The 24,928-nt window shown below is 40.8% G+C and overlaps 1 protein-coding gene across 1 annotated transcript in view; it reads right to left on the bottom strand.

Annotated features, from left to right (window-relative positions):
- Positions 1–24,928, bottom strand: part of LOC126195833 (phosphopentomutase) — a 127,223-nt gene that overhangs the window by 72,603 nt on the left and 29,692 nt on the right. The window contains exons 6-7 of the mRNA XM_049934508.1: positions 23,435–23,625; positions 16,260–16,440 (exon numbers count right to left, since the gene is read on the bottom strand). Coding sequence (XP_049790465.1) covers positions 16,260–16,440; positions 23,435–23,625 — 372 coding nt within the window. The remainder of the gene's footprint in view (positions 1–16,259; positions 16,441–23,434; positions 23,626–24,928) is intronic.

The following is a 24,928-nucleotide window of genomic DNA, read 5'->3' as shown; positions in this document are numbered from 1 at the left end:
CAAACAGGAAGACAGATGGAGAGGAAGGAAACAGAAATAGGTGGTTTAAAAATGACACAAACAGTAGTCATTGTGAATAAGAGTAGAAGGAATGATTGGGGAGTAGCAAAGAAAAAAACAAAGGAATGAATAACAAGGTGGTAATGGCGGAAGAGAAAGAGTTGAATGCTGATGAGATTACAGTCATAATCTAGAAAGACAGAGAGTAGATGGGTTTGGAAATAAGAAATATGATGTATGGGAAGGAGAAGCTACATGTATGGACTTCTCAGAACTATAGAAATATAGAGTTCTATACATTAAACCAGCAAGACCAGAGAGAAAATGAAATAGCATGGGATGTCAAAATCTACTGGATTAGCAAGGGGCTGATTAATGTGGCACTAAGTCTGATGTGGTGGACAACGACTACGTGAAGTGAAAGCTGAGAGGATAAAAGAAAATGGGTTGAAGAGCAAGAGGAGGAAGAAACAGAAACAGAAAAAGAAGAAGAAGAAGAAGAAGAAGAAGAAGAAGAAGATGATGATGATGATGATGATGATGGAGGTCAAAGAATGGATGGGAGACAATGATGTTATTGGGGATAAAGAGGATAATAGAGAAGAAAGTGATGAAAGTAGCAATCAAGAAGTAATAAGTGAAGAGGAGATTGAATGTGTAGTGGGACAAGAGCAGAAAGTGGGGGATTAGGTAACAGGCAACACATAGAAAGAGGGAAACCAAATTAATAGTATCCAAGGGGAAACAGATGATGGAATAGGAGGTATTAGAAAATGTTTAACAGGAAGGGGGGAGGGGAAGGGATTTTATTTTAGAGAAGAACACTACCACCACTGTGAGAAAAGTCATGAATATAGCTATGGCTACTAACAGGCAACATGACAAAAGTAACAGAAGAGAAGAAAAGTGAGCCACCAGAGAAAGAATGGAAATGAAAGAAGAATTGGGATAAAGAAGTCAAGGTTCTAGAAGAGGAAGAAAAGGACACCATATAAGAGTTTGCAATGTTGGAAAGAAAAAGTGAATTCTTTTTGGGCAAATAAACATTTGAATAAGCAGTTATTAGAACAAAACTGTTCAGGCTTTTGTGGCCACTTGTTGACACATTGCCTGTTGGCTTCTGTCTTGAGATCTTCAGGACAAAATGACATCCAGGTCAGCTTGGATGTTGTTTTTTTGTTTTCCAAAGTTCCACTTAGTGACTCTGGAGCATATTGATTACATTTTCCTGCAGTACACAATGAAGCTAGTTCATGCATAACTTAGGCCCGTTTCACACTGGGATACTGGTGACGGTCACCAGCAACTGTCACCGACAGAGAGACATTCATTTGAACTGAAGCATCCACACTGGGACACTACACCACCTCACCGAGCCACTTCGACCCAGCAGTGACTCACCCTCACCACATGTGACGGACAAGGTCACTGTGTTTACAGCAGTCACCGCCACCAGACATGTATTAGTTTGAATTGGAGTGTTCACACTGGGACACAGTTCACAGACACAGCGCTGCAGATTTACCAACAGACAGGCAGTCATTTTTTACACAGTGACGCAAAACATTGTCCTTTATACTGTAAACATTGTAGCAATGAGTTTAGAGTTGATTAACATGGAAGACTTTATAAGTGAAGTATAAAGTCATTCTGCTTTTTGGGATGTCAAAAGTGAGGACTATAGCAACGAAGTGGTGAAAACAAATGCTTGACAAGAAATTATAATGAAGTTTGTGCCTGATTTCAATGAGAAGAGCATGGATGAAAAAAACAAAATTGGTGAGTTTTATGTTTTTTTTCTCTTTTTTTCCCCCAATATCTTATTTTTTGGACCATAAAAGAATAGCAAAATTTAGTTGCTACACCTGTAAAGGCTAGGAGGATAGTAACCTTCAAGCACATTTGCATCCCTCATCCCTTTTCTCTCGCATTTACCAGTATTAAGTGTATCTTTACGCAGTCTTAATGCGATAAGAAGGGACAAAATGGATGAGTGTGGAGACCGTGAACTCACCCCTACAGGGAGAATGGGAAAAAAACCTTATACCTCAAAATTTTCATACCAAAATTAAGTGTAGAGAACATAAAACAGTATTTTCTCCAGCCGACCTCGTAGCAGTGGATGTTAAGTGTAATGAACACTTTGTCTTCATTCTCATTCTCCTCCTCCTCTTGTTTAGAAGTACTAACAAAAGTTCCTCCTTGCTTGAGTCCAATTCACTAACTAATCAGTTGGCAATATCTGCGGTGTCAGACACCAAGTGATCCAGGAGTGTTAATCACAATTACTGGTGACCGTCACTGGTGACTGTCACCAGTATCCCAGTGTGACACGGGCCTTACTGTAAGCTAGTTTATGTAGAATGTCAATTTCTATGAACAGCTGGAAGGGATCACCATGGATAGTTCACTTAGTCCATTGGCCGACAGTTTCTTCATGAGGCACTTGGAAAGACAAGCCCTGGACTTGGCATATTGAAAAACTAAGGTGATATACAGGTATGTCAATGACACTTCCATTGTATGAAGCCATGGAGAGGAACAGCTCAGTGGCTTCCTAAGAAATCTTAACAGTTTTTCGTGCCAACAAAAAATTTATCATGGAGGTAGAAAAAGACCAACAGCTGCCCTTTCTAAATGTGCTGGTTATGAGGAATGGTGAGAATCTGGGCCACAGCAGAGGTCAAAAAATAACACACATGGACTAATACCTGTCAAATTATAACCTGAGCCAGGAAAGAGGAATTATAAATAATGCTTATAATGTGAACAAGATGAATTATAGTCCACAGAAATTTGGACGCAAGATACAACACTTGATAAGCATCCTTTGCAGCAGTGGGTAATCCACCAATGGCAAAAGAAGCATCACAAATCCCTCACACTCAACAAAGTGAGACAGAAGAAGAAATGTTGGATATGGTCTATCTACCATAGCTCCCCTGGGTGGCAGACAGAAACAGTCATCTATTGTGCAAACATGACGTGAAGGTTATTTACATACTGACCAAAATATTAAAGAGAGTGTCAGATTGGCAAAGTGAAAAAACAAGCACGCACCCGAGCGCACGCACCCGAGCGCACGCACCCGAGCGCACGCACACGCACACGCGCACGCACACGCGCACGCGCGCACGCGCGCACGCGCACACACACACACACACACACACACACACACACACACACACACACACACACACACACACACACACACCACATACAGAAATGCACACACTTGTTCTGCCTGATCACAGTAAGCCAGCAATGCAACTTCATGGGGCTGGAATGTCACTCTAGTGAGTTTGTTCTGGCCACAGGTGTTGAAAGTTCTGGCCAACGTGCAGAGATGTGGAGTAGAAGAATGGTAGGAGAAAGAGGGGAGACAACGGAGTGGAGAACGTGAATATAAGATGAGTGAAATCACTTGATGGTCAACTCTATCCTTGTGTAGGGGTTCCACCTGCTTTTATTTCTTCATTTGTTGTCCTCGGTGTCTATGTACTGGCTGAAAAATGGGTTGTGTGGATTCCAACACTGACAAGTTTAAGTGATGTAGCCGACTTATGCACAGTTACGTTTTACAGTACTTTAATTTCACTGTTCACAACCACTTAATAATACACAGTTATATGGCCAGTGTACTATTGTTTAACTTTTGATAAGCCTCATTAATAGTTAGCAGGCAAAACTATACATACCGCAACAATAGTTTCCTGCTGAACATCTATGAGCAGTAAAACCTAACCACAAAGTTCACAGTTCTTTAAGAATAATCAGGTACATATGGAGCAGACACTGTCACTGTTTTTACACACATTCTAATTGTTAAACATTTATTCCACAGTTAATTTGAAGCATTGTTGTTGTTCTAGCCAGCACAGGTTGCTTGTCTGAAATTCAGCCATGACCAAAAATCGGACCCTTATATATCATCACAATAATAGGTACTAAAACTACATATTGTTTGAAGTTAAATTTACAGAAATTACAATTAAAACTTAACTCATTAAATTAACTGAATACATTGAAAATTCTGTCTTTTTAACAGTTTCTTCTACTACAAGGGTTAAGCCGAATTATTTGTTTAAATCATGAAATTAACAAATATCATTATGCAAACAATACTTTTGACAAAACTGTTAATTATTTTGGAATTAATTCAGGGCTGGTTTTGCTAACATGTTTTTGAATATAGCCAAATAGATATTTTAAGATTACTAGCATTTCATGTTCCAAATGCTTATAATCAGTGCAGAATTTACATTTGTTTAATAGAATTGAAGTTATGAAACAATTACTGATTTCTCCCTATAATTAAAGATACTAAGTAGTAATAGTCAAAATAAATTAGAGAATCAATTACATACACACACCAAGCACAAAATTATATCTGATGTTATATCCTTTAAAACTGAGGGCCAACCTTTCTCTTTTATGAAAATGCAGATTATATTCATGTATGCTAATGGTAAACAGTTAAAAGTAACAAAATGAACTTAAGGAGGCAAATGGCAAAACAAGAGGGGAATTAAAATTATCCCAGCTTGCTTTGTCACACTTGGCCACAGTTTGGTGGTGGCCACTCATGTAAGCTGGCAACTGGTTGGTGGTTGTGGCTACATAAAATGCTATGCATAAATTACAGCATGACACTGCCCTTTATAGGATAGGATGCGCAAGAAGGGACTTGGGTAGGATATCCTCTCAAGCCACTCCTCCAACTCACATACACCTTGCACAACTCTACCTGCCTAAGGCTAAAACAAGCTCAGCAGACCCGAATTGCTACCCCATGCACTCTCCCTCCCACCCATCAGCCCACCTCCTTTTGCCCCTCAACCAATCCATCTGACATCCCTCGCCCCAATCGAGCTGCAGCGCTGTCACAATGTAGTCACAGCTTGGGGGCTGTAACCATGTAAGGGTATATATGTGTATGTGTACTCCACAGCCCTGAAGGAGGATTCACCATTCATCCTCAGTCTTGTTTGAGAGTTTATTAATTTCTCGGTGCCTCAACACTATGTTCATTAGAAATAACAGACACTGTAGTTAAGTTAAGTGCCTGATAATTAAAGTTAGTAACCAAACCAAGAGAAAGAAAACTGGCGTTCTACGGATCAGAGTGTGGAATGTCAGATTCCTTAATCGGGCAGGTAGGTTAGAAAATTTAAAAAGGGAAATGGATAGGTTAAAGTTAGATATGGTGGGAATTAGTGAAGTTCGGTGGCAGGAGGAACAAGACTTTTGGTCAGGTGAATACAGGGTTACAAATACAAAATCAAATACGGGTAATCCAGGAGTAGGTTCAATAATGAAGAAAAAAATAGGAGTGCGGGTAAGCTACTACAAACAGCATAGTGAACACATTATTGAGGCCAAGATAGACACGAGCCCAAGCCTACTACAGAATTACAAGTTTAAATGCCAACTAACTCTGCAGATGATGAAGAAATAGATGAAATGTATGATGAGATAAAAGAAATTATTCAGGTAGTGAAGGGAGACGAAAATTTAATATTCATGGGTGATTGGAATTCGAGAGTAGGAAAAGGGAGAGAAGGAAACATAGTAGGTGAATATGGATTGGGGCTAAGAAATGAAAGAGGAAGCCGTCTGGTAGAATTTTGCACAGAGCATAACTTAATCATAGCTAACACTTGGTTCAAGTATGGAAGAATCCTGGAGATACTAGAAGGTATCAGATAGATTATATAATGGTAAGACAGAGATTTAGGAACCAGGTTTTAAATTGTAAGACATTTTCAGGGGCAGATGTGGACTCTGACAACAATCTATTGGTTATGAACTATAGATTAAAACTGAATAAACTGCAAAAAGGTGGGAATTTAAGGAGATGGGGCCTGGATAAACTGAAAGAACCAGAGGTTGTACAGAGTTTTAGGGAGAGCATAAGGGAACAATTGACAGGAATAGGGGAAACAAATACAGTAGAAGAATAGTGGGTAGCTCTGAGGGATGAAGTAGTGAAGGCAGCAGAGGATCAAGTAGGTAAAAAGACAAGGGCTAGTAGAAATCCTTGGGTAACAGAAGAAATATTGAATTTAATTGATGAAAGGAGAAAATATAAAAATGCAGTAAATGAAGCAGGCAAACAGAAATACAAGTGTCTAAAAAGTGAGACTGACAGGAAGTGCAAACTGGCTCAGCAGGGATGGCTAGAGGACAAATGTAAGGATGTAGAGGCTTATCTAACTAGGGGCAAGATAGATACTGCCTACAAGAAAATTAGAGACACCTTTGAAGAAAAGAGAGCCACTTGTATGAATATCAAGAGCTAAGATGGAAACCCAGTTCTAAGCAAAGAAGGGAAAGCAGAAAGGTGGAAGGAGTATTTAGAGGGTCTATACATGTGCGATGTACTTGAGGACAATATTATGGAAATGGAAGAGGATGTAGATGAAGATGAAATGGGAGATATCAATTGCGTGAAGAGTTTGACAGAGCACTGAAAGACCTGAGTTGAAACAAGGCCCTGAGAGTAGACACCATTCCCTTAGAACTACTGAAGGCCTTGTGAGAGCCAGTCCCGACAAAACTCTACCATATGGTTAGTAAAATGTATGAGACAGGTGAAATACCCTCAGACTTCAAGAAGAATGTAATAATTCCAATCCCAAAGAAAGCAGGTGTTGACAGATGTGAAAATTACCGAACTATCAGTTTGATAAGTCACAGCTATAAAATACTAACGCGAATTCTTTACAGATGAATGGAAAAACTGGTAGAAGCCGACCTCGGGAAAGATCAGGTTGGGTTCTGTAGAAATGTTGGAACACGTGAGGCAATACTGACCTTACGACTTAGCTTAGAAGAAAGATTAAGGAAAGGCAAACCTATGTTTCTAGCATTTGTAGACTTACAGAAAGCTTTTGACAATGTTGACTGGAATACTCTCTTTCAAATTCTAAAGGTGGCAGGGGTAAAATACAGGGAGCGAAAGGCTATTTACAATTTGTACAGAAACCAGATGGCAGTTATAAGAATCGAGGGGCACGAAAGGGAAGCAGTGGTTGGGGAGGGAGTGAGACAGGGTTGTAGCCTCTCCCCAATGTTATTCAATCTGTACATTGAGCAAGCTGTAAAGGAACCAAAAGAAAAATTCGGAGTAGGTATTAAAATCCATGGAGAAGAAACAAAAACTTTGAGGTTCGCCGATGACATTGTAATTCTGTCAGAGACATCAAAGGACTTGGAAGAGCAGCTGAACGGAATGGACATTGTCTTGAAAGGAGGGTATAAGATGAACATCATCAACAAAAGCAAAACGAGGATAATGGAATGTAGTCGAATTAAGTCGGGCGATGCTGAGGGAATTAGATTAGGAAATGAGACACTTAAAGTAGTCGATGAGTTTTGCTATTTTGGAAGCAAAATAACTGATGATGGTCGAAGTAGAGAGGATATAAAATGTAGACTGGCAATGGCAGGGAAAGCGTTTCTGAAGAAGAGAAATTTGTTAACATCGAGTATAGATTTAAGTGTCAGGAAGTCATTTCTGAAAGTATTTGTATGGAGTATAGCCATGAATTGAAGTGAAACGTGGACGATAAATAGTTTGGACAAGAAGAGAATAGAAGCTTTCGAAATGTGGTGCTGCAGAAGAATGCTGAATATTATATGGGTAGATCACGTAACTAATGAGGAGGTATTGAAGAGAATTGGGGAGAAGAGAAGTTTGTGGCACAACTTGACAAGAAGAAGGGATCGGTTGGTAGGACATGTTCTGAGGCATCAAGGGATCACAAATTTAGAATTGGAGGGCAGCGTGGAGGGTAAAAATCGTAGAGGGAGACCAAGAGATGAATACACTAAGCAGACTCAGAAGGATGTAGGTTGCACTAAGTACTGGGTGATGAAGAAGCTTGCACAGGATACAGTAGCATGGAGAGCTGCATCAAACAAGTCTCAGGACTGAAGACAACAACAACAACAACAACAACAACAACCAAACCAGTAAGGGCCTTATGAGAAACATAATTTCTGATGGTGTGTTAAAAATTGTGGATTTGCACTGTCCTTTGACTGGAACTATAAGTGGTTATAAGTACATAACTGTGATGTTGGATGTGCTCTCCAAGTACATACCATATTTACCTGATTATAAGACAAAGTTTTTTCCTCAAACTTGTCATTTGAAAAACATGGGGTCGTCCTATATTCACAGATTAAACTATTGCTGCTCAGATCAATGTTTTTACATAGTATATCTAAAAACAAAGATGATGTGAATTACCGAACGAAAGCGCTGGCACGTCGATAGACACACAAACAAACACAAACACACACACAAAATTCAAGCTTTCACAACAAACTGTTGCCTCATCAGGAAAAAGGGAAGGAGAGGGAAAGACGAAAGGATGTGGGTTTTAAGGGAGAGGGTAAGGAGTCATTCCAATCCCGGGAGCGGAAAGACTTACCTTAGGGGGAAAAAAGGACAGGTATACACTCGCACACACACACACACACACACACACATATACAGACACAAGCAGACATATTTAGAGACAAAGAGCTTGGGCAAAGATGTCAGTCGAAGCGGAAGTGAAGAGGCAAAGATGATGTTGAATGACAGGTGAGGTATGAGTGGCGGCAACTTGAAATTAGCGGAGATTGAGGCCTTTTGGGTAACGGGAAGAGAGGATATATTGAAGAGCAAGTTCCCATCTCCGGAGTTCGGATAGGTTGGTGTTGGTGGGAAGTATCCAGATAACCCGGACGGTGTAACACTGTGCCAAGATGTGCTGGCCGTGCACCGAGGCATGTTTAGCCACAGGGTGATCCTCATTATCAACAAACACTGTCTGCCTGTGTCCATTCATGCGAATGGACAGTTTGTTGCTGGTCATTCCCACATAGAATCCATCACAGTGTAGGCAGGTCAGTTGGTAAATCACGTGGGTGCTTTCACATGTGGCTCTGCCTTTGATCGTGTACACCTTCCGGGTTACAGGACTGGAGAAGGTGGTGGTGGGAGGGTGCATGGGACAGGTTTTACACCGGGGGCGGTTACAAGGATAGGAGCCAGAGGGTAGGGAAGGTGGTTTGGGGATTTCATAGGGATGAACTAACAGGTTACGAAGGTTAGGTGGACGGCGGAAAGACACTCTTGGTGGAGTGGGGAGGATTTCATGAAGTAATACTTCCCACCAACACCAACCTATCCGAACTCCGGAGATGGGAACTTGCTCTTCAATATATCCTCTCTTCCCGTTACCCAAAAGGCCTCAATCTCCGCTAATTTCAAGTTGCCGCCACTCATACCTCACCTGTCATTCAACATCATCTTTGCCTCTTCACTTCCGCTTCGACTGACATCTCTGCCCAAGCTCTTTGTCTCTAAATATGTCTGCTTGTGTCTGTATATGTGTGGATGGATATGTGTGTGTGTGTGTGTGTTGTGTGGATGGATATGTGTGTGTGTGTGTGTGTGTGTGTGTGTGTGTGTGTGTGTGTGCGCGCGCGCACGAGTGTATACCTGTCCTTTTTTCCCCCTAAGGTAAGTCTTTTCGCTCCCGGGATTGGAATGACTCCTTACCCTCTCCCTTAAAACCCACATCCTTTCGTCTTTCCCTCTCCTTTCCTCTTTCCTGATGAGGCAACAGTTTGTTGCGAAAGCTTGAATTTTGTGTGTGTGTTTGTGTTTCTTTGTGTGTCTATCGACCTGCCAGCGCTTTCGTTCGGTAAGTCACATCATCTTTGTTTTTAGATATATTTTTCCCACGTGGAATGTTTCCCTCTATTATATTTTTACATAGTATAATACATTAATATAAGGGTCATCTTACATTTACATATGTAGCTTTGTCTACAGGGGTTAAATGCAATTTTATTTTGAAGAATTCATTTGAATAGGCTCAAGTTTTCCCAACACATTGAAGCACTTGAGACAGTACTGATCTCGCTCAAACAATCCCGCAACATTTGACTTGCAGCGCTATTGCAATGCGCAAAGGGATGCGAGAGAAACTAGTCACTATGACAGTCTTATGCTCCACTTAAAAATTGACGATTTTGTGAAACACAGGAGGAAATAACATTAAATCCTATCAACTTAACAAACTTTTGTTGTACTTGAACAAATTTGCAATATAAATTCTCGCACATGTATGGATATTGTATACTTAATGTACATTTATATTGCTTTTTAAGTAAAGGTAACATTCAAAGGCGAAAATCTTGTCCTTCAAAAATCATTGGTTGATTGTGAACTAAAGTCAGCATTCTGTTTTGTTGTGAGAAATTGTAATGATTCACCAAATGAGTTGAAGATGAGAAATTCGGTCACTGTTCGTGTACTAGACTATCAGGGAAAAATGCCACCAGTTTTTAATTAGCTTTAGAGCAAGATGGTGACATTCAGATGAAAAGAGCAAGAAAATTAATCCAGAATTAAATGTCTAACAAACGAAAAAAGTCTATATAAACTAACTGCAAATGTTATCACAAGAATAAATCCTTTGTGGAGATAGTACCATATATGACCTGGACTCTAAACGATATTGGCATCCATGTTTCATTATTGCACAAGCACAGCACTATGGAAGGGTTGGAGGGGAACAGTGACACCAGTTTGGATGAGACCAATGATGACTGCAGGTTGAGGAGTGGGGAGTGGCGAGAGGGCAGCAAATTTCATCGTGTTGCTAACCATAGGACACTACACTGCATATTTTTGTTGTTTAGGAACATATATCATGTATTGGAGGGCAGCGTGGAGGGTAAAAATCGTAGGGGGAGACCAAGAGATGCATACACTAAACAGATTCAGAAGGATGTAGGTTGCAGTAGGTACTGGGAGATGAAGAAGCTTGCACAGGATAGAGTAGCATGGAGAGCTGCATCAAACCAGTCTCAGGACTGAAGACCACAACAACAACAACTGGAGTTTGCATGAATGCATTTGTACTCAGAATCAAACTGACTTTACAACTGGACAAGTACTCAACAACAGCATAAAATTCTGCAGGAGATGCTAAAAGTCTAGATTGGAGCCAGTGCTGACACCGTGAGGTATGATGAGAATGATAGGGAGTGTGTCAGTTGCTGGTTTTACACAGCTAAAGAGGGAGTGGCGGGCAGATGGTATATTTGGAAGCAACAGATACTGTTAACATTCTCGCATCAATACAGAAGCACAATTCGCTGTTTTTTCTCAGGTTCCACCTTAACCACAATCACAGAAACTGCAACATATTTGGAAAAAATAGCCAAATTTTTGTGACAAAAAAGATATAAATTTCACAGCTGTCCTGTTTGGACAGGATAATGATTAAAAATAATGATACTAGAGACGACATGCTAAGTACACAAAAAACGGAGTAAAGATAAAAATTGATGTTGACAATTCCTATTTGTCTATTTTATTACTCCTTGTATATTAAAATGTGGACAATAAATAAATGGCCTAAGTTTAGAACAGGTGTAATGTTACTTGCTAGCAGTACCTTATGTCAGTATAAGTTTGTACTTTTGATTAGACAGAATATGTTAAAAAAATTTCTCAAAGGGCATCTTAATAAAAAAGGGGGGGGGCACTTTTATTCAGGGTCATCTTATACTTGGATAAACATGGTAAATTTGTATAAACTAAATAAGGCTGCAGGCAAAGGATGAAAACAGTCTACTTCATTGAGATGGGAGGGGTGGTCTGTGCAGATATTGATGCCCAATTTGCTTCGACATCTTGGAAGAACAGAATGGGCAGTCACGTTGTAAGGAATATATATATCGAACCATAAATGGATTCAGGACACATGTGGAGGAAATGAAACTTCTCATACATGAAAGAATTTTCTTCCTTTGTTTACAAGACAGAAAAATATTAACACACCTGTACATGGAAGCTACAGCTTTCAGCTTTCACAGAAAAGATGACCTTACTGGTGAAAGGACAAAGGGTGACAGTGTTCCTCAATGAGACACATCAGTTCTATCCTGTAACTTTAATCATAACACTGCAAGCAGTCACGAGATTCTCGACCATGTCAACCTCACAGTGTGCCCTGTATATCTCCCACCACACGAGATTGTTGATGGTAAGATCCTCAAACAATTTACTGCTGAGCTCCCTTGTCCCTTTCTCCTTTTCACAGATCTTAATGCTTGTGGTGTGCTACGGGTCTCTACCAGGATTTGTTCCGGGAGGTTGATCGATAGAGAGCCTCACACAAACTGTCAACAACATATTGATGAACACAGATCACGCTTGGGTTTCTTTGCAGCCATAAACCTCTCATTCTGCTGCTCACCTGCTCAGTGTGAAATGTATTATGACCTGCACAGAAGTAACCACTTACTTATCTATATACACCTATTACATGGAGCATATCCCAAAAGAAGTCTGCCAAGATGACTGACTGGACACTTTACAGCCTGATGGCTGATTTCAAACAACAATGAAAGCATACCCAACAGGGTGCATCAAATTACAGTTGTGGAGACGGCAAAATGGAGGAACTGTGTTAAAGTGGCTAAGATTGACATGGTTGTAATTTTAAGATGAGGCATAGGAGAATAGATCCACATTCAGAATCCATTACAGGTATTTTCAGGTGGTATTTTCAACTGCCAATAGCGGCCTCATAAGATGAAGGATTTCTCCTAACAATACGGGGGAACAGAGCCAAGACAATGGTTAAATTTTGGAACCAACAAGACCCAGCTTTCTGATACTAGTGAGCAACATAGGGAAAGGGGGGCAGGGGTTTGCTGTGGTTTCCAGCACCAACTTTGAAAAATACAACTGCTCTTTCTCTCTGCTAGAGTAGAATTCCTGAGACAGCAACTATCCTTTTCATAATACAGTATTGAGTATATTTGTCGAAGAGTTTCACTCCGATTTCTAAATTGTGAATACTCTGAGCTTCTTCCTTCCTGTTGGTATGTCTAATCAACAGGTACTCATTTGTTTTCCTCTGATTCTGACAGATGTTGCAGCCCCTTTTAGTCTAATTTCTTGTCAATGTTTTACTAATACTTACTCTTCCTTGTTGTTTTATAGTGTGTGCGGCTACCATCAAAATGAATGTTGTCTATTTTATTCTTTTCCAAAATTCTGTTATGCAAGCTGTTGATAAAAATTTGATCCAGTGACTTACTCATGCTTCTATACAGGGTGAGTCACCTAACGTCACCACTGGATATATTTCGTAAACCACATCAAATACTGACGAACCGATTCCACAGACCAAACGTAAGGAGAGGGGCTAGTGTAATTGTTTAATACAAACCGTACAAAAATGCACGGAAGTATGTTTTTTAACACAAACCTACGTTTTTTTTAAAATGGAACCATGTTAGTTTTGATAGCACATCTGAACATATTAACAAATACGTAATCAGTGCCGTTTGTTGCACTGTAAAATGTTAATTACATCCGGAGATATTGTAACCTAAAGTTGACGCTTGAAACCTCCGACGTTCAGTTGTGTGTTGTAACAAACACGGGCCACGGTCGACGAGCAGCATCTGCAGGGACATGTTTATGATGACGACCGTGTTTACGAGTGTGGCTGTAGTGCACTGTTGTGGTTTGGTCTAGCTGTCGCAGTGTCCGCATGTAGCGCTTGCTACTATTGTTAGTCTGCATTCGCCTCCGCACGAAGACCAACTGTAGTACACTGTGTTACCAGATGTCTGTGATAGTGTAGTGTTGTAGGAACTGTGACCATGGTGTATTCGAACTCTGAAAAGGCGGAGATGATACTCATCTATGGCGAGTGTCGACAAAATGCAGCTGAAGCCTGCAGGGTGTATGCAGAACGGTACCCGGACAGAGAGCATCCAACGTGCTGCACATTGCAAAACATCTACCACCAACTGTATGCAACAGGTATGGTCGTAGTACGCAAACGGGTCCGTAACAGGCCCATCACAGGAGAAGCGGGTGCAGTTGGTGTGTTAGCTGCTGTTGCCATGAACCCAGAGTACACGGGACATTGCGAGAGCCAGTGGACTGAGTCAAAGTAGTGTCATGTGCATACTGCATCGTCACTGCTTTCACCCGTTTCATGTGTCGCTACATCAGCAATTACATGGTGATGACTTTAATCATCAAGTGCAATTCTATCAATGGGCATTAAAAGAGAATGCGTTGCAGTTCTACCTGTTTACCGATGAAGCGGGTTTCACAAACCACGGGGCAGTGAATCTACGGAACATGCATTACTGGTTCGTGGACAATCCTTGCTGGTTCAGACAGGTAGAGCGACAGCGACCGTGGACTGTAAATGTATGGTGCGGAATCATTGGCGACCACCTCATTGGTCCTCACTTCATTGCAGGGGCCCAAACAGCTGCAACATACATCGCATTTCTACAGAATGATCTGCCAATGTTGCTCGAAAATGTCCCACTGGAAACGCATCGAGGTATGTGGTATCAGCATAATAGTGCACCTGCACATTCCGCAATTAACACTAGGCTGACCCTTGACAGGATGTTCGACGGGCGTTTCATAGGACGTGGAGGACGCATAAATTGGCCAGCCCGTTCTCCTGATCTTACACCTCTGGACTTCTTTCTGTGGGGTACGTTAAAGGAGAATGTGTACCGTTATGTGCCTACAACCCCAGAGGATATGAAACAACGTATTGTGGCAGCCTGCGGCGACATTACACCAGATGTACTGCGGCGTGTACATCATTCATTACACCAGAGATTGCAGTTGTGTGCAGCAAATGATGGCCACCACATTGAACATCTATTGGCCTGACATGTCGGGACACACTCTATTCCACTCCGTAATTGAAAACAGAAACCACGTGTGTACGTGTACCTCACCCCTCATGGTAATGTACATGTGCGTCAGTGAAAAAGACCAATAAAAAGGTGTTAGCATGTGGACGTAATGTGCTGTTCCAGTCTCTTCTGTACCTAAGGTCCATCACCATTCCCTTTGGATTCTAACGTAATTCGGTGCTCTCCGATACACACGATCGAACAGAGGAGGAGTGGTACTCAAGCGTCAACTTTAGTTTACAATATCTCCGGATGTAATTAACATTTTACAATGCAACAAACGGCACTGATTACATATTTGTTTATATGTTCAGATGTGCTAACAAAACTAACGGGGTTCCATTTAAAAAAACGTAGGTTTGTGTTAAAAAAACATACTTCCGTGCATTTTTTTATGGTTTGTACTAACCAATTACACTAGCCCCTCTCCTCACGTTCAGTCTGTGGAATCGATTCGTCAGTATTTGATGTGGTTTACGAAATATATCCAGTGGTAATGTTAGGTGACTCACCCTGTATATTTAGTCAGTTGCCAAAAATATGGTTAAAACCATCCCTAAAATTTACTTTATTGCAACATCTCCTTTGAAATGATTATGCTGAAAGGTTACGTACTTTTCATACCTCTGTGACTTAAGCATTGACGTAACTTTTCATTCATTCTCCTTTGTACATCCACTTCTCAATTATTCTCTCATTCTGCACCCCATAATAGCACCTCACATCTCTTTGTTCTATATCATTTTCAATGGTTATGTTAGCTAATGCCAGCTCCACCTATCACATTATTGTTGTCAAACCTGCATTCAGTTCTGCTACTCAGTTATGCACATCAAATAATCTTATATTTGAATATTATTCTGTGTATCTCTGCCACAGAAGTCTCAACCCAGTGAACTGGTTGCTTACTTCATTAACTAATTAATTTTTTTATAACCTTATCAAATCTAACCTCATCCTAGCCATAAAACGTTTTGTAAATGACTACCTATGGCTGTTAAATTTTTTGAAAGAAGAATATTTGTACCATCTTAAGAACAACTGTATGTTTATTCTCTTTTGAGTTTTGTTACTACAATTATCTTCACAGGAGAGAAACAGTGTACATTAATGGATCAAAAATACATTTTCATCAAATATAACCCAGCAAATGTAAACCATACATAACTGTCATAACAAACTGTCTGAACACAGTCCATATAAACATGTTGTTCCTTGGCACAGATACAGTAATGTACACTAGCTGAATGATCCACTTAAAGTATGGAGTTATTACTACGTGCACTTTACTGTAATTGCATTATTATAATTTAGCTACTCTGCTTTAGGGTTTTAGCAAAACTTATACTATCTATTGGTAATCAGTTTATTGGATAACTTCAATTAATGTGATTGGAATACTAGCAGATGGCATTAATATATTACACTGAATTATAAAAAAATTCATTATTAATTAGATAATTCATGAAACAGTAATTAAAAAAAGCTTACAGTACCACAAAATTATATCCTTCCACATTTGCCATGGACCTCAAAAATTTTGAAGAGACAGTGCTGGCCATCATATAAACATCTTTCATATCCGTCTCCGGGAAGCGTTTTCTGAAGCAAAAAAGGCTCCACCATCCTAACAAGGCACCTAACTCATTTCCAGTAAATACGCGCCACGCATCACCTCTGAAAATGAGACTGGATTCAAAATTCACATTCATGAAAATTTGCAAACTGTGAACTTTTTGACACACTTACTTACTAATGTCAACATTCTTCACTTAATATTTAAAAATTAATAGTGCATTGTGGGTAGCGGTGGTTTGCTTATGATAAGCATCAGATTTCTCATGTAACATGAACACTATTAGACAAATATGAAAAAAATCTAGTTGGAATAAAATTGAGTGAAGGAACTAATCTTAGTCAGACAGGGACAGAAAATATGGACGAAACATAAGATTAGGGCCATATGAACACCCTTTGAGAACAATCACGCTCAGCTGTTTAGCACTGCGTTGTTGTATGTGGGGCTCCAAAAAACAGTGATGGGCAGTTGAAGGGATGAGAAGGGGGAGCAGGATAAAGGGAAGCAGAATGATCTATCCCCCCCCCCCCCCAAAAAAAAAAATGTAGCTTATGTGAAGCAGGGAGGTGGGGGGGGGGGGGGGGAGTGAGTGAGCAGGAAGTAGAATAAAGATGCTGCAAGGAAAAAAAGGAGGTTCAGGATGCGGCGTGGGAACAGATACAGAGGTACATACAAAGTGGAGGATAGCAGTGATGATTGACACCAGACAGACTGTGGCGTTAGAGGATGTATTGGAGGGTCAGATGCTAACTGTGTAGTTCAAAGAGACATGTTTGGGAGGAGAATCCAAACAGCGTAGATTGTGCAACGGCCACTGCTATTCTCAGCACAATAATGGATGGTCAAACTTGCCTTGCCACAGCTGGCTGTTACCAATCATATGAATGGACAGCTTGTAACTGATCATGCCCATGTAAGACAATGAACACTAGTTGCATTCAAGTTGATATACGGTATGATAGGCTGTTGCAACTCAAATGCGTGCCCACAAGCAGAGGTGGCAAACAGCTGACATGTGGGCAGTCAGGCAGTAACCTAGCAACTGTATGCCTCAGCAGAGCATTCTTGGTCAGGGATGGACAAATGGCTCACTACAAATGGCAAGACAAAGTGGGAACATGGTGCACTAAAACCAAGTATTGGCACTTGCTGGTGCCCATGGGGCAGTTTTGGAACAACATGATATACAATGTGCCTGCTTTCAAGATAACCATGCCTCTGAATAAGATATAATGCATCAGTGACAGAAACAGAGAAGCCACCCAGACAGCTGCATGCATTAGCATGCTGCCTCTGGGGAGGCTCACAGGCCACAGATCGAACTCACCTGGCTGACTAACAACAAGGGCTGGTGTGCCAGCCAGCCTGTTTGTGGTTTTTAGGTGGATTCACACATCCAACTACATGAATACCAGGCTGGTACTACATCCCATCTCTGTCACACAATTTGCAAACATTCAGAAAACATTCGTACTATCACAAGACAACACCAGATGCAGACAGTTGGGGTACACAGATTCAGTCCTGGGAGATTGAAGGGAGGGGGAGGGGGGCGGGGTACAACAGGAAGGACATCAAGCCACCTTCTATTATTATCGTTACCAAATCTGACAATTAAAATACTGACCCTGCAAAGGTATGGGATAAAGGCTGTGTAAAAGAAGATGTGACAGAAACAGAGTAGGTCTGATCGAGACTCTTTTTTAAGAAATAAAATCTGTCAACAACAACTAAAAATAAGGGTAGGTGTGTTGCAGTATATTTCTAAGCAACATGAAACAAAAATGAAAGTAAAAAGACCGATAAATAGATATTAGTTGCATATCCAAACTACCTTCAAGTTAAAGAAACATAAAGGAATTAGTAATTACTTTAAATAATATTAGTATATGACATTATCTACACAATGGAATCACAATCTTTGATTTTTGAACATTTCTTGCTCACCAACATCACCTTTTCCCTTTACACCCTCTTTCAAAATGAGTTTCAGTCACAAAGTGTTGTCTGGTTTGTGTTCAATTTTGTAGTTCCATATGGACGATAAGAATTAAAATAATGAGCTCTCAGTATTTTTTCTATGGATATGACAGACAATAAGAATTAAAATAGAGAGCACTCAACATTTTTTTATAGGCATATGCTGTGATAATCCAAACACACTGCACAGAAGAATTAAATGTTCCAATTAGGAACACACGAAAACACAGCTGTACAAGAGACACTATTAATTGGGTCAAAGAGTGAAACTAGCACGAATGCAATGAAAGTAGTTTACACGTCTCAAACACATTTAACAGCTGAGGGCCCGGAGGCCCAAGCATGTAGCTATAAAGATGCTACCCATGTCAGTTGCTGCTGGTTTAATGCTACGTGTGCATGACAGACCTGGTTGTCCCTGGCTACCACATTGGGTAGTTGTAGGCACACTGTTTGAAGGCTATTGAGGCCCAACTTCTGTCCAGCAGGATACTACACTAACCCTCCCTTTTGGGGCGGAACAACCAGACACTGCTGTCTACAATGCTGTGACTGAAGATATGTTTATAACATCTGTGGTGAAGCTGGGGGCAGCCACAGGCGCAAGCAGTTTCCGATCCACCAGGGCCAGTGTGTATGGATGAAAATGAGTGTGACAAGGGCATCCCAGCTGCCCACAGGTGACTGCTGTACAGGACCAGTCACAGGGACGCGAGCCATCTGGACTTAGGAGTGCACGAAAGCAGCACCAGCATCGGCAGCGACAATGAAGGATGGAGAGGAGATGCTCTGGTGACGGATAACTGACTTCTGTCCCCACTGAGAGCAGTGGCTGCTCAGCACAGTGGGAGGTGCTGGCACTGCCCACAGGAAGCAAACCCGCTGTCAATGCTGACGAAGCAAAGCTCGAACCACCAGGGTAGGTGGGCACGATCAGGCCTGCTGGAATCCTGGAGGGCCAACAAAGAATGAAATGCTAGGCTCACAGCCCAATGAAGAGGGTCCTGCATCCATCCTGTGATGCAAATGCTTTCAGAGGTGTGCCATGAGTCAACATTCAGTGCATATCATGAAGATGGCTGTGGACAATAACCAGGATCTAGTGAGGATACTGTATAAATGCCCTGGCCCAGACTGTTGTCTCGAGTGTGAACAACGATGAAACCAGCACCTGGCAGCAAGAGGTTGAGCAGCATTTGTGGCAGACGGAAGTTCAACAGGAATCTTGGCCCCAATTCAATGTCATTCTGTGAGAGTTTAAACAAAAATGTGAGAACTGGGAAATCTTCTGTGTGCTTGTGCATCTGCATCTTAAATGTTCAAACAAGGCATTTCACCTTGTTGTTAGACTGTGGATGGTAGGGAGGTGCCGTGACTTGGCATACACCATTGTGTGTACAAGAGTCCTTGAAAGACTGCACCACAAACTGATGACCATTGTCCAAAACGAGGTTGCAAGGCAAGCCTGCTACGGAGAATATCTTTGACAGTCACATCTGCTGTTGCAGACGGGCAACAAATGACATAAGGGAGATGAGACAAAAAAAATCAACTGACAATAACCAGAAGGGCCAAGGTGGATTATTTCCCAAGGCTGTATAGGGGCCAGCTGTAGCAGTGCTCTGCATTGCCTACTGAGTGTAACACTTGCGGCAGACAGCAAAAAGATGTTCCACCTCTAGATCAATGCACGGCCAAAGCAAATGGCTGCGCGCCACCAGTTTCATGCAAGAGATCCCCACTGACCTCGATGTAATAAGCAGAGAACCTTCCACCACAGAGCTGCTGGAACCACGAAGCAAGAAGTAAACCCTGTCAATAGGAGAATAATGCCATCCAAGAGGAAGAGGCAATGGCACTATGCTTATAAATTATGAAGCGGGTCTGACGCCCGCCACGACGGACGGTCAGGCTACCCATGCCATATCATTCGTACAACCTGATGGAGCACTGGATCTATCGCCACAGCAGAGATAATATGGAAACAGGTGATGGAGAAGCCATGCACTGTGTGCCTCTTCTCCATAACCAGCTGAAAACAAAGCAGTTTATCCTGGATGAACGAAGGGTCAGGGCTCATGGAGAGCCAGGACAAAGGATCCGCATTTGCATGCTGTGATGTATGATGAAAATGGCTCTCATAATTGACCCGGAGCAAGAACAGAGCCCAGCGTTGAAGATAATGAGTGGCTTTGTCCAGTAAGGACACCAGCGAGCTTAACAGGGAAACCGAGTACTTATGGTTGATAATTAAATTAAATTATGCACCACACAAGAACACATGAAAATTTTTAAGGGCTAGACAACAGCAAGGGCATGTTTCCCCAACTGAAACTAACGTTACTGAGCCAAGTTGACTGTTTTTGATGCAAAGGCAATAGGTTGCTTGCAGCCATCTGAATGGTGATGGGCCAGGGCCATCCCCAAGCTGTACTGGGACCTGTCCGGGGCTAGGACTAGATGCTTACCAGATTGAAATGTTGCATGACACAACACGGAGTGAAAACTATCCTTAAGTTGCAGATAAGTACACTCACAGGCTGCAGACCAAACAAAAGGAGCAAGTTTCTGTAGGAACACATACAAGGGGTGGGCAAATATATATATCTAAAAACAAAGATGATGTGACTTACCAAACAAAAGCGCTGGCACGTCGATAGACACACAAACAAACATAAACATACACACAAAATTCAAGCTTTCGCAACAAACTGTTGCCTCATCAGGAAAGAGGGAAGGAGAGGGAAAGACGAAAGGATGTGGGTTTTAAGGGAGAGGGTAAGGAGTCATTCCAATCCCGGGAGCGGAAAGACTTACCTTAGGGGGAAAAAAGGACGGGTATACACTCGCACACACACACATATCCATCCACACATATACAGACACAAGCAGACATATTTAAAGACAAAGGGTTTGCCCAAACTCTTTGTCTTTAAATATGTCTGCTTGTGTCTGTATATGTGTGGATGGATATGTGTGTGTGTGCGAGTGTATACCCGTCCTTTTTTCCCCCTAAGGTAAGTCTTTCCGCTCCCGGGATTGGAATGACTCCTTACCCTCTCCCTTAAAACCCACATCCTTTCGTCTTTCCCTCTCCTTCCCCCTTTCCTGATGAGGCAACAGTTTGTTGCGAAAGCTTGAATTTTGTGTGTATGTTTGTGTGTCTATCGACGTGCCAGCACTTTCGTTTGGTAAGTCACATCATCTTTGTTTTTAGATATATTTTTCCCACGTGGAATGTTTCCCTCTATTAATTTTTGATAATCTGACCAGCTGTCTTAGGTTGTTTGCAGAGGATGCTGTTATTTATAATCTAATAAAGTCATCAGAAGATCAAAGCAAACTTCAAAATGATTTAGAAAAAATATTTGTATGGTGTAAAAATTGACAATTGACCCTAAATAATGAGAAGTGTGAGGTCATCCACATGAATGTTAAAAGGAATCCATTAAACCTTGCTTACAAGATAAATCAGCCAAATCTAAAGGCCTTACATTCAACTAAATACCAAGGAATTACAATTATTAACAACATAAATTAGAAAGAACACAGAGAAAATGTCGTGTGGATGGCAAACCAAGGACTGCGTTTTATTGGCAGGACACGTAGAAAATGTAACAGTTCTATTAAAAAGACTACCTACACTACGCTTGTCTGTCCTCTTTTAGAGTACAGCTGTGCAGGGGATCTTTACTGGACAGGATTAACAGAGTACATTGAGAAAGTTCAAAGCAGGGCAGCACATTTTGTATTATCACGAAATAGGGGGAGAGTGTTACTGATAATATACAGATTTGGGGTGAAAATCATTAAAACAAAGGTGTTTTTCATTGAGGCAGAATCACAAAATATCAATCATCAACTTTCTCCTCCGAATGCAAAAATATTTTGTTGGCATTGACCTGCATAGGGAGAAACAATCATCATAATAAAATAAGGGAAATCAGAGCTCACATGGAAAGATATAGGTGTTCGTTTTTTCCGTGCTCTGTTCAAGTTTGGAACAATAGAGAATTATCGCGAAGGTTGTTCGATGAACCCTCTACCAGGCACTTAAGTGTGATTTGCAGAGTATCTATGTAGATGTAGACATAAATGTAGATCTTGCAAAGGGGTAAGTTGACACAGACTTGACACATTCTTGGTTATATCCAAGAAAGGAACAAGGCATGACATAAAATGGTAAAAGTAAGCCCAAAAGCTGGAAAGTGTTGTTGCAGATGTTTCGCGTATGTGTCCCAGTACTCAACAGACTCATCATATTTAGAAAAGGGAGAACTACAGGGGCCATGGAGTGCAAAACAGACGTACCGAGGAATATGCCGACTAGACAAAACAGAAGCCAACGATTGAAGTACCTGAGTTTGATTGTCCAGAACCCATGATTGGTAGTGCAAATCTGTGGTGAATGATTTTTGCTGGTCTATCAATTGATGTAAAATTTTCTGTGTAACACCATCAGCCATTGTGAGAATAAACTGTGTATCATCCAGAGTAGAAATTTGCATGGAGAACAGGACCACAATCACCACCAATCGTGTTGTAGTTAGGTATGAGTACAACACGACCAGTAGACTGAACACAACTTTATTCTATGGAAGCATTAACAACTTGAACATAGTATTTAAATAACATTCAGTGGGAACCAATTGTGTACACAAGGAACTGTAGCAATAAACACAGAACTGAGGCCAAGTGTAGCTCGGCTCAGTTAGGCTTAAACAGACTGGGGCCCGTGGCAGGCACTGTTGGTGATATATGTATCTCCCCCCCCCCCTCCCTCTACATACACACACACACACACACACACACACACACACACACACACACACACGTCTGAAGACATTAATGTGATAGTTGTCTCGTGCATTAGCAGTGGCACAGCTTATTCAGCTTTAATTTAACTTTGAATCAATGACTAAAGAAAGTTCAAAGTGGGGACAATTAAAAAGGCTGGTCCAACATTTAGATAATGGTAATATTTACAACATAAATTACGTTTAGCTTGAATCAACATTATTAACATTAAGAGTGGAAGATGATGATAGGCACAGAAAGATAGATACAGAAACTACTTTTATAATTTAAAGCCTTGCAATTTAAAACAATTACCCAGAAGAAGACTTCTCAGCTACTGCCACTCTGTCAGCATCAGGATCATTGGCAATAATAATGGTACTTCCATGAGCCTCTGCTGTGGTGAAAGAAAGATTCAGAGCACTTTTTCCTTCCTCTGGGTTTGGAAATTTTACAGTGGGAAATTCTGGATCAGGTTCCTTTTGTTCTTCAACTACTATAAATGGCTGCAGTAAATGAACAAAGAGAAGTCAGGCATATTAGTATAGATTACTTGATGCATCTAAAAATAACTTACTTTCAAAAAAACAAAACTTTGTGAGCTGTTATATGAACTCATTTCAGCAGCAACTGAAAGAACAACAACAAGAAACAGAGACAGACGCAGAGAGAGAGAGAGAGAGAGAGAGAGAGAGAGAGAGAGAGAGAGAGAGAGAGGTTTATAGTATTCTATTACCTATGATACAAGGATGCAGAACATGTCAGAATATTATGGTAAGAATCACATACAGGTAGTTATAATGCTTTTGTTTAATTTCCTGCATAAACAATCTCATTAAAATTGTTCGAGGTGTAATGCCATATCATCTTATAAAATACTCGAGAGCTATAATACTTCATACGCCTTGAGGCTACTGCAACATGACACAATGCCCATTATTTTAGTATTTTAACAATTTATGTATTTTATAAGCAATGAGGCAGTACACCCAGAAGTATTTTAATGAGATTTAAACCAGCCGTGGAAGCCTATGTATTTATGTCACACACAAAAAGTTTCTTGTGCTTTCATAAGTGTTACACCTACAAGCATACCAATATTGTGTAAAATATTGAGAACTGGGAGGCAGAAGGGTATATTCACTGTACAATGTATTGGGGTTCCTTCTCATTCCATTGGCACATTGTTGACCAAACCAAAGGCATCATCATACTCGTGAAACAAGTGATGAGAGCTAATTATGTAATTCTTTTATTTTTCTTTCTTTTTTGTGACACCTACATGGTCACAGTGAGAGGTTATCAGCCTGCAGTACTAGCAAGTCGGTGCACCCCAGGACGACTATCATTCATTAAAAATAAATTAACACATTGTCATATTGACTGGATTGAACTGGCAAAGAATGAATTAGGTTAACACATGAAAGGAATGTTTAATTCTGTTAAGCAACAAATCCTCAATACAAACCAATATCCATTTAGGTACCTCATGTGAAGAGACATCAGTATGACGCTTAACTGACAATCGGGAAACACGTAATCTATCTGTGTGTGCTGCTCTGTTAATTTTGGATATCTTGTGAGCTGACATGGTCTCCACATCAGTTGTCATGAAGGAGACAATTTTGTTCAGGACTGGTTCCTGTTTCGCACCTGACTTCCACCATGGCATTTTCTATTCATGTCTCGCATTTGCTCTTTCCTGGAATGTTTTCAGTTTATCGTTAAACAATTCCAACATTTCCTGGAAAGACCATTAAGGCACTCAAATTTCAACATTTGTGTTTCTATCTTACGAATTATTTAGAA

The sequence above is a fragment of the Schistocerca nitens genome, chromosome 7 (assembly GCF_023898315.1).
Source record: "Schistocerca nitens isolate TAMUIC-IGC-003100 chromosome 7, iqSchNite1.1, whole genome shotgun sequence".
Lineage (NCBI taxonomy): Eukaryota > Metazoa > Arthropoda > Insecta > Orthoptera > Acrididae > Schistocerca > Schistocerca nitens.
The sequence above is the reverse complement of the archived record's forward strand: the minus strand, read 5'-3'. Positions and strand labels throughout refer to the sequence as shown.